We start from the raw sequence: 14,151 nt of genomic DNA, 5'->3' as shown, positions 1-14,151 counted from the left end.
TCTTTGCATTTGCTACTCACTGCCGTGTGGCAATTGTTGAGAGCGAAATAGTCTTTAATTTGATATGGAAGGGAATTGAACTCTCAGCTTCACACACTTGAAGGGAATATCCTATGGGTCAAATTCATTTGTCTTTTTCTTTTTTCTGCTGTTTAGCTGATCTGTAAATGATGATAGAAGCTGTGATTCTGGTTTAATAAATTTTACAGTTTATTTGGAATTTCTTTCCAGTAAACATCTAACTGTAGTTTAAGTTTTAAGTTGGTAAAATTCACTAATGTATTGTTTTGGAAAATATATATAATTGACCTTGTTCTGGTACTCTTTTTACGATTGTTACTATGTTATATAAACATATAGTGTTCAAATGTACAAGTATATGTATACTCATGTCTTTTAAGTTGTAAATCATTGTCAGGTGAAGTATATTTCCAGTGATACATTTCTAGATTTGTTGAGATTATAGTTTGTTTTTGGTTGACACATTCTCCCTCTTGTAAAGCACTGGTTGGCACTAATCATGACCTTTTCTGTAAGATTCTTAATCTTGACTTGGCTTCTATTAAGGTCTCTACACAGTGCATGATAAACTATGTTTGATCAAAGTTGAGGAAACACCCAAATAACAACATCAAACACATTCAACATATAGGATAAAGTTACATCAAACTTGTTTGATGAAAGTTGGATGATTTCGAATTCATCTTTTTTAATCCAACACAATATTGCTGACTAAATATTTAAAGTTACAACTTGGTTTTATTCAGCAAGATACAATAATTGATATATTTTTGGTTACTAAAGGTTCACCAGTAAATATTTTAGGAATATTTAGAATGTGAACAAGCTCAAAAATAAAACTTATTATTCTGTACTTATCTAATTGAGAATAAGTTTTACAAATTCTTGCTATTGTTTTCGTACAAATTTTGTTGCCTTTATAAATCAAAAAGTACCGGGTATCAATTTACATTTTGTGATGTTACACTGCTATGTTTATTATGTTCGGTGATGTGAAACCCATCTATTATAACAGTGTCATCGGTCACTTCAGTACTAATACATGTAATTACCTGGGTGTTTAAAATTACTTAATACACTATGTGTGGTATGTAAGGGGCTTGTATCATTTGAGTAATCTTAGTTTTAAGTTCATAACTCTTTTCATACAAAATGATGAAGTTACTGGTGAACCTTTAGTAACCAAAAATATATGTATGTACTAAAATATTTGTGAAAATACCATTTCAGTTTATAATGTACAGTACAAAAATTAGTCAATCATACACTTCATGCCACAATATTAAATATCTCATGTGAAAGTCATTTCTCATGATTGAAATTCTTAGAAATACTTTTATATTGCATGCCACATTATTAAATATCTTCTAATGTGAAATAATAACTTTTGATGTAAATTCTTAGAAAAAGACTTTATTTCATGTCACATTATAAAATTATAAAATATCTACTCATGTGTAGTTGAACCTTTAAAATATTTCCTTTTTTAAAATTCTTTTTAAGAAATGATTTATAAACTTTGTAGATATCTGTTAATTATTAAGAAATTTAAAGCTACAAAATGTAACCAAGCATATAAATGTACATGTATATCGTGTACTAGGGAGAAGACTTTCTACCACAATACATAGAAAGAAACAATATTTCATGCATATTCAGGAAAACTACGATTGTTATTTGAAAAGTAGGTGGACTAGTTAGACAAGACAGTGGCAGATAATTTTTACTACAATGAATAAGGCAATAAATGTATTTGGATTAGTTATCTACGGGGATTGGGAATTCATTATTATTCGTTGGATACCAATTTTAAAGGTTTAGCTGTACCACAAATTCAAATGTTCAATGAAAAAATTGCAAAATTCTGGTACCCATGAAAATAAATGAATCCACAGTATATATATGGACCCCACATGCAAAAGAATGGGAGCTTTGGATTTAACATCCTCTTGCCAATCTAAATTGACTTGAGTATTTATACATTTCATATCCAATTGAACAGCATTCAGACACCAATCTTTCTGTCACATGTAAATAAGTAACTAAAAGGATAATTCTGTACCCTAGCTATCTGGGAAACTTTTCAATATTACTTCAAAGACTAAAAAAGAATTCACAAGATGATGAATGCCAGAAAATGCACATATGGTACATGTTAATTGGCTGTAAAGTCAAATAAATGGAAACATGGTATTCTTCATCTAAATTCAAACAAGCATAACTTTAACACTTTACCAGGAACACACAGCTGGCTATTTCATTAAATGATGTCATTATTTCTTAATCTGTTATTATACAATAGAGTTCAGTTTTTAAAACATCCAAGTAATTTTCTAAATAATTCATAAGATATTTATAGTAGGTGCATTTCAATTCGTTATGGAATACACTTATATAGCAGGATAAAGGAATCTTATTTTTTCTCTCTAAACTACAACCCTACAGTTTTTGCTGTCTTAATACACTTTCTCTTGATTGGTCAGAACCATTGTTTAAGACTTTTAAAGATATGCCAGTCTGAAAATATCTTGGACATTATCAAATGCTATGAAGTTACAAAGAACAGTAAAATTGATTTATTTCATGAAGAGCTTTTCTTTTTGTGGAATTCATAACTATTAAGGAATGTGGCGATTATTTATTTTTCCTGGAATTTCCATGAAATTTGCATTTAGGTTATTGAATTGAAGGTGAAGGGTAATGCTGAACTAGTAACAACAAGGATTTAGCGCTTAATTAAAACTATAACAAAACCACCTTCTCAGTGTCAATTTCTAATTTTCATGAATGAGTGTATAAACAAGTGTTGTCATTGAGTGAGGTTAATTTCTAAGTTAATGAATTGATATCATTTTTTTTCTGAGATATTGACATAATATTGATCGTAAAGAAAAGGTTGGTTCATGATTCAGGAATTAGTCACCGTCTGTCACTGAAGTTACATAACGGTTGATGAAGTGATCTTAGTCTTTATGTTTAGTGTGAGGATTTATAGGTTAAAATTTAGTTAATAATTAGTAATTCATATTGATTATTAGTTGTTTGGGGAATTGCTTTTGTAATAAAATTTACACATTTGAGATTATGCTGAAATGCACTTTTCAGTTATGTTTCAATTTCTTACAGCAGAGTACAGAATTGATTCATCGGTTTTAATAGAACGCTATGGCTGAGTCAGAATGACTAAAACAGACGATAATCATATAAAATAAAATCTATTTAGTACCTGTCAATACAAGTTCTACACCAAAAATAGGATTAATGATTGTCTCAAGATTGTTTGAAATTGTCTGTATGAGCTGTCCCTTTTTATAAACTTTTAAATTTTTTTATATGAGACTTTCAGGTACCTTTCCACATTGTTATATGTTAAAAAATCAGGAATTATTTGCGATTTATAGAGAAAAATCATTTAAATTTTGGAGCATTTAGCAATGATTTATTTTTAAAACTAGCCTGACTAACAAGAGCTAGCCATGCATACATGTCTTAGGGGTTAGTTAGTTTTATATTTACTTCTATGTAAACCCATTGAAAACACTTTATCATGCATGATTTACTATTTTTTTTCAAAATGTTCATGATTTTCTATTTTTTACAAAATGTTCAAGTTTTTATTTATTCCCTGTTATAAAGTTATTTGATAAGACCCGTTTGGATATTTAGCATTTTATTCTAGTAACAGTTTATACATTTTTCATCAGACAAAAACAGCTGATTTGGTCTTTGCTAACTAATGCTCATTCAACATGTATGAGCATTCATTGATGTTGGTTTAAATTCCTATTTACTAAGTGTACAAGGGTATAGTGAACTAGAATTCGGTTGTTGACTTACTCTATTATGTATCAAGGAAATGGTATAACCACATGAAAACAAGAAAATTATTAATGCACCTTGTAATATCTGAGGGAGATAGCATTATCAATGGAATAATATGGGAAACACATGCAGTAAAATAGTTGTAACTGTCCAAAACAAATAAAAATCGGCCTCATTAGACACATTGTTGTGAATATGAATATTTGCACTGTTAGTATAGAATAATGATTTTAACAGAAAGGGTGAAAAACCTCTTAGCCTACATATTACATTATACAGAAATTTTAATTGGTATTATATATTAATAGTAGCTTTTGTACAGTAAATTTGGTTAAAATTTTGGAAATCATTACTCATATTGTACTTTGTTGCTGTCTTTCTACAATATTTACCGAATGTGTCTTACAATATTATTGTATTGAAGATAATTATTATCCCTAGCCCTTGGTTGAAATAGTATGGATATTGTATAACATGATCTTCACTATCATATGTCTGACTAGGAGATGGATGGGTGTGCACAAGAGCAGTTTTGTTTACCATTAATGTAAAACCCAATTACACCACAAAAAAAATATAAAATAAAACAAAATATAATTTATTCTGACGGCAATCAAGATGATTATAAAATTTTAATTATTTCATTACAGATTGAGAAACCACAGACAGTTGGTTTATCATACAACACAAAAGATCAATGGGAAATTCCTAAGTCATCTCTGAAACTTCTACGCAAGATTGGTCATGGTCAGTTTGGTGAAGTATGGGAAGGAATGTGGAACAGTACTACACCTGTAGCAATCAAAACATTAAAACCAGGTAAGTCATCACATGTAGACAGATAAGTGAACAAAAACAACATCTAAGTTAAAGCATCAGAGAATGTCGTCATCAAAGAATGTGGTCTCATTTGTAGTCTGATCATATAATATAAACAGAAACAAACAATAAAGCGTAGGATGATGTCATAATATATGTAACCTCAGATCACTTAACCAACACATCTAAAACAGTTAAACCATGAAACCATAGGATAGTTTCATTCTACAACTTGAAAGGTAAAATGACAACACTTGAAACCTCAACATATGTAGCACTATAACCAACACAAACATGTAGTTATCAACATTTGTAAGCTGAGGTGAGAGTCACTGTGAGACAAATTCAAACTCAGTTTGTAATAAGATGAATGCCTGTCAGGCTTCTGGCTATTCAGAAATCAACATTATGGCTTGAAAATACCTCATGGAAAGACTATGATCTTTATTGAATTTGGGATCAATAGGTTGAAGTTCAAGTACATAGGAGCAATTGATAGATTTATGCAAAATTTTAGTTTTCAGATGTTTTCTTTTGAACCATATGTCTAACTTTTACCAACATTGGTTTGATAATGCCCCATGGGGTGAGGAAGACCACTTTTGTTTTTAGAGTCAATAAATAAACCAAAAAGGACACAACTGGTATTGACAAAATTTATACCAAATTTTGGTTTCCACATGTTATCTTTTGAGCTATATGTCCAACTTTTACCAAAATTCTATTGGTAACATCCCATGAGATGACAAGTGTCCATTTTGATTTTAATAGGACTATGGTCAAAGTTCAAGGTTACAGCAGCAAACGATAAGCTAAAATTTTGTTTTTGAATGCTATTTTTAAACCATATGTCCAACCTTCACAAGGCCTTGGTGACCAGTGGTCTAAGCAGTTTATTTACTGTATCACTTGTCAGTTTTAGTGCTGAAGGTCGATGGTTCTCTCAGGTCACAGTAACTCCAATATTGGGAACAGTTTTGTTTCAGGACAATATCTTTTGAGTCATAATTCAGATCTTTAACTATCTTCAGTAAATATTGTGCTTTGAAAAGAAGTCATACTTAAAGTTTACAGTCGTTAACTTATTCTTTCAAACCTAAAATGTGTTTCTTGTGCAACAGATCCCTAAAGATGGCAATATAGCTTATGCACCATTGATTCATCGATCATTTTCTATTTGAGGCAGTTAATTATCAAAAATCAGAAAGTTTTTGCTTTGTAAGCAAGAGAAGGACACCTGTTAGCAAAAGTTGAGTGTAGTGGGTTTTATTGTTAGAACTTGGACCGGTGATATAGCCATCTTTTCTCAAAAAGGATAATGATATATACATTTAAGAAACTGTTTGTATACCGGTAATTTCCTTAGAAAAACAGAAAACATATAATTAAAAAAATATAAGAAACAATGGCATACAGGAATCCAACAACTGCTGTTTTCCCACAGCTTATAGACCAGCCTATAAATTTCTAAATTGTGACTTCGTAAAGTAGTGATTCTGTCTGTGAATGCAATATTACTTTTGTAGTTAGTTTACTTGTTTATCACCTATAATTATTAAAGATAATCAGATTAACTTTGAAGTGAATTCCACTTTCAGGTACTATGGATGCCAAAGATTTCCTTGCCGAGGCTCAGATCATGAAGAAATTACGACATCCTAAACTTATACAGTTGTATGCTGTTTGTACACAAGACGAACCAATATTTATTGTTACAGAATTAATGAAACATGGAAGTTTATTGGATTTCCTACAAGGTTAATATGAATAAATATCAGTTCTGATTTACCACATTTAAAACATTTTCCATTACAAGTGACAAAAATATACCAGGGTGTATTATAGTGCAATTATTTATGCATCTATGTATTCATATTGTATGATGCACCAGTGCAATATCAAGATAATTGTATAAATCATACAGTGATACGAGATAACAAAAAACAAAAGAAATCAATAATCGCCTTATGCTTCTACATATAGAAAAATAGAAAAGTATTAGTTCACAAAGGGTGTCCAAAAATAACAAGTAATAATGTCATGGAATACAATTAAATTATAGCATTAGAAATAAACTTATGTAAAAATATAAACATGATGAAGAGAAGGTACAAAATCATTGTTCAAAGTAAGTACAAAAACAACAATGGTTTACTACAATAGTAAATGGCACACAAAATCATGAAACGGCAGTATGAATCCATGTAAACACTTCATGAAAATATTGTTGATACAGAAAACTGTGTGACACTAGCCATGACCAATGGGTATGCAAATTACCAGTGGAAAATCAATGCATAATAAAATTAAAATAAATTCTTCAAATGACCTACAAATTGGTTATTACTTCTCAAACCATAAAACAGGACAGGACGTTAAGTTAAGCAACAATCAATCAAAACATAATTCTGAATTAATGCAAACTGTTTCATTAACATACAATACACAGAACTTGTGAATGATACTATGGCATATGCATTTTAACAAGTACGACAAAAAAACAAGTGTTCTGTGTAATAAAACAATGACAAATAAGAATATGCTGTTATATACATGAATCTTATCTTATAAATATTATTTAGCATTTTGCTTATAATTACCAAGACAAATATTTCCACAAAGAATCAGTACAAATCTTCTTCATTGCATTAAATAAACTGTATTTTCAGTAGAATGGAGCAAAATTTTGTGAAAAATGAAATCAACAAACATTAAAGGACACTTCTTCCCATTAAAAATGTATTGTCCCTTGTATAAAAAAGTGATGTCAACAGAGAGTACAGGTGTTTTTAGAATGCCAATTTTCAAGGTTTATACACTTCTATATGAAGTGAATTTAATGTTGCACTCAGTACATGTGTTTCATTTATATAACATCAAAATTTTATCTGATTGTTTCAGTTAATGATCAAAGCAGAAATAAAATCTTGGAAAAATCAATAATGAAATATACTTTTGAGACCATTTTAAATGATATTTATTATGAATTAACAAACATCTATTTGAATAGAGAAAAGATTGGGGAAATTGGTTTTTGGTTGAAAACCATTAAACAAAACACTTGTTCTTGCATACCTTTATATTCCATATGGTTTAAGTTAGGCACAGCTGTTGGAAATATAGTAACATTTACACATAGATTTGAGTGAAAATAAATGGATTGAACTTTTTAGATGCAAATTATATGCTACAAAGTTAAAATGAAAATTACAACCCCATGTATTTGTCCCTTGATGACTCTGAAGATATATGAATTTTTCCAGAGGCAACTTGCAACCACATAATACCTGTAATAAGGAACATGGGAGATCTAGAAATTACAAAGATTACAATCCTTCCACCTTTGGTGAAATTCCAAGAAGACACTAGTTAATTTTTTATCAAAATTCTTATAATGTATTTGTAGTATCAGAAAAAAAGCAGCTATTACATGGGACAAATTTTCTTCGAGGACAGTAATAGAATTATAACAGGAAAACATTATGCATTTGTTGACATTTTATTTTCCTTTTATTACAGGTAAAGGCAGACAATTAAAACTGCCCCAGTTGATAGACATGGCAGCACAGATAGCTAGTGGTATGGCCTATCTAGAATCTCAGAATTATATTCATAGAGATTTAGCAGCCAGAAATATATTAGTTAGTGAGGGTAATACTGTGAAAATTGCAGACTTTGGCTTAGCCAGAGTAATAAAGGTAAAATTGTTTATGTGTTGTCATCTGTGTTTTACAGGTTTTCACAAACAATGAATAATAAAGATAGAATTTTTACATTTTGACATGTAAATATTAGTAATACCACAGAGGGTGTTAGTTAAATAGTACACCATGATTTTATTGTTTATGCCAAACGATAACTTTAGAAGGGTCTTTCAGGAATAACACCTTATTTTAGGATAAATCATGATAAATCTAGGACATTTAATAACATCATGGGGTAAATTTATAAACATGATAAAAAGATATGGTATGATTGCCAATGACACAACTATCCAGAAAGACAACTATAGATGAAGTGTTTTGGTAAGGGTTTCAATATATGCATCCTAGCTAAAAATGACTAAATATTAGAAAACATCATTTCAGTAAAAGTGTTATGTAAAAAAAAGAAATATGGATCTGTTCTAACCTATTTCACAAACTACTAATACACAAGTTCAGCCATAGCTGGAAATTAAGTAGAAGACTGTACTGTTTTTCCTCTTGATCTAAAATAATACTAATTTGGAAAAGATATTTTCCTATTGGTCAATAATCTATTTGTTATTTTCTAGGATAGTTATTTACCCATTTAGCAGAGTGTCTGAGCATGTCTTTTTTTTTAGAGCAAATGAATGTGTTGAAAAACATACAAATTTTAATTATTTTTTCACAGGAAGATGAATATGAAGCCAGAGTTGGTGCTAGATTCCCCATAAAATGGACAGCCCCAGAGGCAGCTAATTATAATAGATTTACAATCAAATCTGATGTATGGTCATTTGGTATATTACTTACAGAAATAGTAACTTTTGGCAGAATACCATATCCAGGTAGGTCTCAGTACTTATACAAGTATAATATTTACTGCATCATGATTTCAATGTTTTATGCAATCTATAAAAAAATATTGGTACACTGTTATCTGACCAAATCTTTACAATGGCTAACATTGATTTGTTTTCATTTTTTGTGATAATCTAAACTTCTTGAATCAAGTCTGTATTGTAAGAGCATTATATTAATTGCACTGGTATCCCTTACAACTCAGACAGGACTTCGAAGTGCAACCGGAGGTGGTCCTCAGCTGGCCCCTAAATAAAATTGTTTACTAATTCAGTGAAAATGGACATCATACTAAACTCCAAAACATATAAATGAACTAAAATTAAAAAACATACAAGACGAACAAAGGCCAGAGGCTCCTGACTTGGGACAGGCGCAAAAATGTGGCAGGGTTAAACATGTTTTGTGAGATCTCAACCCTCCCCTATACCTCTGGCCAATGTAGAGTAAAGAAACACATAGCAATACGCACAGTAAAACTAGTGTAAAAGAAGTCATTTTCTCATTCATGATTGTGAAGGAAAAGGACATAAAAGAAGATGGTTTTGAAAAAAAAAGAATGCTATGGGAGAGATAGCAAAGAAGTCCACACATGAGGATCTGATGGGAAAAAGTTTTGAAGTCATCAAGGAAATGATTTACTAAAGGACCTTGTTGATAATTTTCAAAAGTTTTTCATAAAAATGTCTCATGTATCTGAAAAGGATTTTTTTCAAAGAAGCTTGCTCTACTGTAAAACATGAATTTCATTAGTGAGACTTACAGTGCTTCACAAATCTGGATTTTTACTATTTGATTTATTATGCCTAAAAACATAATTTTGAATTTTTTAGGTATGACAAATGCTGAAGTGCTTCATCAAGTAGAACATGGATATAGAATGCCAGCTCCGCCAAATTGTTCACAGACTCTGTATGAAATCATGCTGGAATGTTGGAGGAAAGAAGAAATGGAAAGGCCAACGTTTGAAACATTACAATGGAAATTAGAAGACTTCTTTAACCTTGATGGCAATGACTATAAAGAAGCATCTAGCATTCGATAATGTTTTACAATTAAACTCATTTACATATTCTGATTTCTCGGTTATGGAAATACATAGTCACTGGGACAAAGTGCTGGAAAACATACCAGGGCATAATCGAGATTTACAAGGCAGCCTTGAAGATGATGGTTTTATAACAGATAACAGAGAAAAAATGGATGCTATAACATCAATTTTATTATATTTTTTCCTCAATTATGTTGTATGTCAGTGTATGTTTATATTGCTGAATGTGATTTTAATTTTATCAGGCAATTGTACATTATATTGCGAAAATGACTTCTGACAAAAACTTTTCAGCTCAGATTGTTTTTATGTTTAACCAATTGTTTTACAGAGGGTAATATAATAACAGGCTTGGTCACAAATATTAATAGTAGAAAAAAGTTGTATATTAATAAGAAATCCATATCCAAGAACTTGAAATACAAATTTCATTTCAACATTAGACTGTATTCATTATATAATAAAGAGATAGATCTGTTAGATGTACTGCTAAGGGAGCTACCATTTGATTTTTAGGGGGGGGGGGGGGGGGGGGGCTAGAATGAAATTTGAAAAAAAAGGCAGGACAGGAGTTTTGAGTAAAAAAAAAGGCAGGATGACAATTTATATAAAAAAAGGCAGGATAAACTAATAAAAAAAAAGGCAGGACCGAATAGAGTGAAAAATAAAAAGGCAGGACAGAGATTACAACTAAAAAAAAATGCAGGACAATATTTTTCATCCTAGACCCCCCCCCATAAAAATCAAATGGATGGTAGCTCCCTAATTCAGAAATTTGTGCATGCATTTATTATTAGGATTGTTGAACAATGGACACAAATGGGATTTTGGGAAATGCTGCATACAATTAATGCTATCAAAAAAATTTTTTGTTGTTGCAAAACCTATCCGGTTGCAATAATAAAAACAGTGCAAAGATTTCTGAATTAACAGATTCCTGCTTCATTCAGAACTAAATTAGATATTAGGAGAATCATTGCTTATATACCTCCTCCATTATATCTAACTATCTATAGTCCAAGCATTGTCTCTCATCATTTCAAATACAAGTCATCACCTTTTTGCATGCAAATGAGTCATAATAATTTACAGATATTCTAGTTGACCTAACACCTACCTACATTTGATGAAACTGCCTTTTGAACTGATAAAATGTCCAGAATTTGTCTTCATTGTGTTTTTGGCTGGCTGCTGGTTACTGTTTAGGTATCATGTAGTTCTTTGTGAAACTGATGATATTTCAGTTATGTGGACATCACAATGTGAAGGGTTTAAAATTTACTATTTTATGACCTGAATTTCATGGTTGCTTAATCACAGGTATTGAAAAAGTTTTAGGATAATATAGTTTAGTATAGAGGACTATAATGTTAGCATAAAATTTTGCCAATGAAAACATCAAAATTTGAAAATATTTAATACCTTTCTCTTTTCAAGACGGTTTGGTTTTGGTTTTATTGGTCAATCATGAATAAAGGGTTACAGTCATATTTTAATTAATGCTACTTTTGTGTTTTTTATTTGCCATGACAAAGTATTGACTCGTGTTTATATGTAGGTTTTATGTAATATGGATTCAAACATGCAATAAACATTTTGTTTCAGTTAGTGCAGTTCAAATTCTTATGTATTGTGGAATGTTTACTATAAATTGGCCATTTATGCTGTATTGAAACATCTTGTTAACTGTATGTAGCTACAAGTGATTTCCATACAAATTTAAACCTGCAAACATATTTTTTCTTTATTGTTAACCAAATCATTTTCGGAATGTGTGAAATTTCTATGTTCCATTTGTAAAAGTTTTGCAGAAAAGTGTTGTTCTAGTGCTCAAGATGGTTTATTTTTTTTCAAACTGATAATTCAATTCCTAAAAGTGTTCCCCATGGGCCTTTTCTTGTCCTTTTTCTGTAATTTAACACTTTTTTAACACTTTTTGATCAAGAGCTGAATTACTGAACTTATACCTGTGAGATACATAATAAATGAATCCAAACTCAAGCCCCTTCTGTCTGTCTTTGTGTGATGTTTTGGGTTTTTTTTGGGGGGGGGGGGGGGGGGGAGGTAAAAATACAATACTAAGAAGTCTGAATTTAGTTGCTCCACACAGAATAAGTTACACAAATGTCATTAATAAAGTTTTGAATAATTCATCAAATAATCATTGATCTGTTTCATAATTGTATCATAGATAGTTAAGAGTAATACCAGGTTTGCATACATAAAAGAAGTTAAAGGTCCAAATATATAAAGAGAGTGCTACAAAATAAGGTTGTGAAGCTTTGTATTTTGTATTCAATTATTGGTTGTATTAATGTGTATTGCTGTTTTATCATTAGTTAATAATTGGACTAACATTTTATGGGTCTGTTTAAAAGGCTTGTTTTCTTAAAATTTTTATCAGATTTTTTATATCCGTAAATTTTATATCATTGTCAGATGGTTGTTTACTAATTTAGAACCATGGTCAGGTCAAATGAGGTTGATAACATACCGGGCATTTCACTTTATATTTTGATATTGATTTGAAATTTCTGTTTTTAAAGCATCATTCATATAACAAATGTTCATATTTTATGCTTGTGCAATTAATAAGGGAGAAGTGTAGTAACAATTCATTTCCTGTATGAAAACTAATGTATTGAAAATCAAGCATCCTTTCCACACCTTTACTTACTTTGAATGTTATATACATTACATAACATATCTTAAGTGTTTAATAGGCTGTGAAACAATTTTGAAAAAAAAATTCTTCATATGTCAATATGTAGCAAGTATATGTTGTTTGAAAAAGTTAGATGCTTAATATTCCATTAACAGTTTAACCAGCTCATTTGCTATTGGATGTTAATTCTGAATGTGTATGTTAATGATGCTCAGACAGTTGTTTTACTAATATATAATAGCATTTTTAGTAGTGACACTTATAAGTTTTAGACCAAAATGGATCCAAAATATGGATAACTTGCCAAATATTTATCATTTAAAAAATAATTTCAATATTTAGCTATAAATTATACATGGGTCTATTTCTTTTATTTAGTCTCATCAATTTATATGCAAACATGTTTTTGGTTGAATTTGTTTAGAATTGTCGATTTCGTAAAATTTAATGATGTTGTTAGTATATACCTACTTTAGGTCTGAACTCAATTCCTTTAGCCATTTAAACATCATAAATTATTTCAGAATCTCCTTTTTCTCATCTGATTGGTATTGCTATTATTTCTATGGCTTTTTAGCATAGAAAATGATAAATAAATAGATGGACTGTTTTCCAATACCCAGTGCGTAGTAAATGTTGTAATTGTGAAAAGTTCTAGTCAATCTATTGTTCATTTTGACATCTTCCCAGCTTTCTTTGTGAAAGCATAATCTTCTTAGAGAAGTTTATATATATGGTGGCCAGATGTAATTAATGATAAAATTTACTATACGTCTATGATTAAACAATTGTCTTTTTACAGGTCACATTACCATGTGAAGTATGATGCACAATGTACGTGAGCTATTATGTTGTTCAATACACAAATTTTTCAATACAAAATGTAATACATTGATTAGAATAATTATAAATGATCATGAATACTCATCTTTCATCTGAGCCATTCATAATAAAGAATAACAAAAATAGTTTTTTGTTTTGTATTACCACTATATTTATTAGACATTTGAAAGTACATAAAGAGAGGCGAAATATACCAAAGACATATTCAAACTCAAAAGTCGAAAACAAACTAACCATGCCTTGGCAACAGACAAAAAACAATGAAAAGACAAACTACAGTACACAAAACACAACATAGAAAACTAATGACTGAGCATCAAGAACCCCACCAAAAACAGGAGCTGATTTGGGTGCTTATGAAGGATAAGCAGATTCTGTTCCAC

The 14,151-nt window shown here is 30.2% G+C and overlaps 1 protein-coding gene across 1 annotated transcript in view; it reads left to right on the top strand.

Annotated features, from left to right (window-relative positions):
• Nucleotides 1–13,893, top strand: part of LOC127706211 (tyrosine-protein kinase Src42A-like) — a 28,063-nt gene extending 14,170 nt beyond the window's left edge. Inside the window, exons 4-8 of the mRNA XM_052210696.1 lie at nt 4,494–4,662; nt 6,261–6,419; nt 8,182–8,360; nt 9,040–9,196; nt 10,043–13,893. Coding sequence (XP_052066656.1) covers nt 4,494–4,662; nt 6,261–6,419; nt 8,182–8,360; nt 9,040–9,196; nt 10,043–10,254 — 876 coding nt within the window. The 3' untranslated portion in view covers nt 10,255–13,893. The remainder of the gene's footprint in view (nt 1–4,493; nt 4,663–6,260; nt 6,420–8,181; nt 8,361–9,039; nt 9,197–10,042) is intronic.
• Nucleotides 13,894–14,151: the final 258 nt, after the last annotated feature.

Source organism: Mytilus californianus, unplaced genomic scaffold (genome assembly GCF_021869535.1).
Source record: "Mytilus californianus isolate M0D057914Y unplaced genomic scaffold, xbMytCali1.0.p SCAF_1, whole genome shotgun sequence".
Lineage (NCBI taxonomy): Eukaryota > Metazoa > Mollusca > Bivalvia > Mytilida > Mytilidae > Mytilus > Mytilus californianus.
Note: the sequence above shows the minus strand (reverse complement) of the source record. Positions and strands in the feature narration are given on the sequence as shown.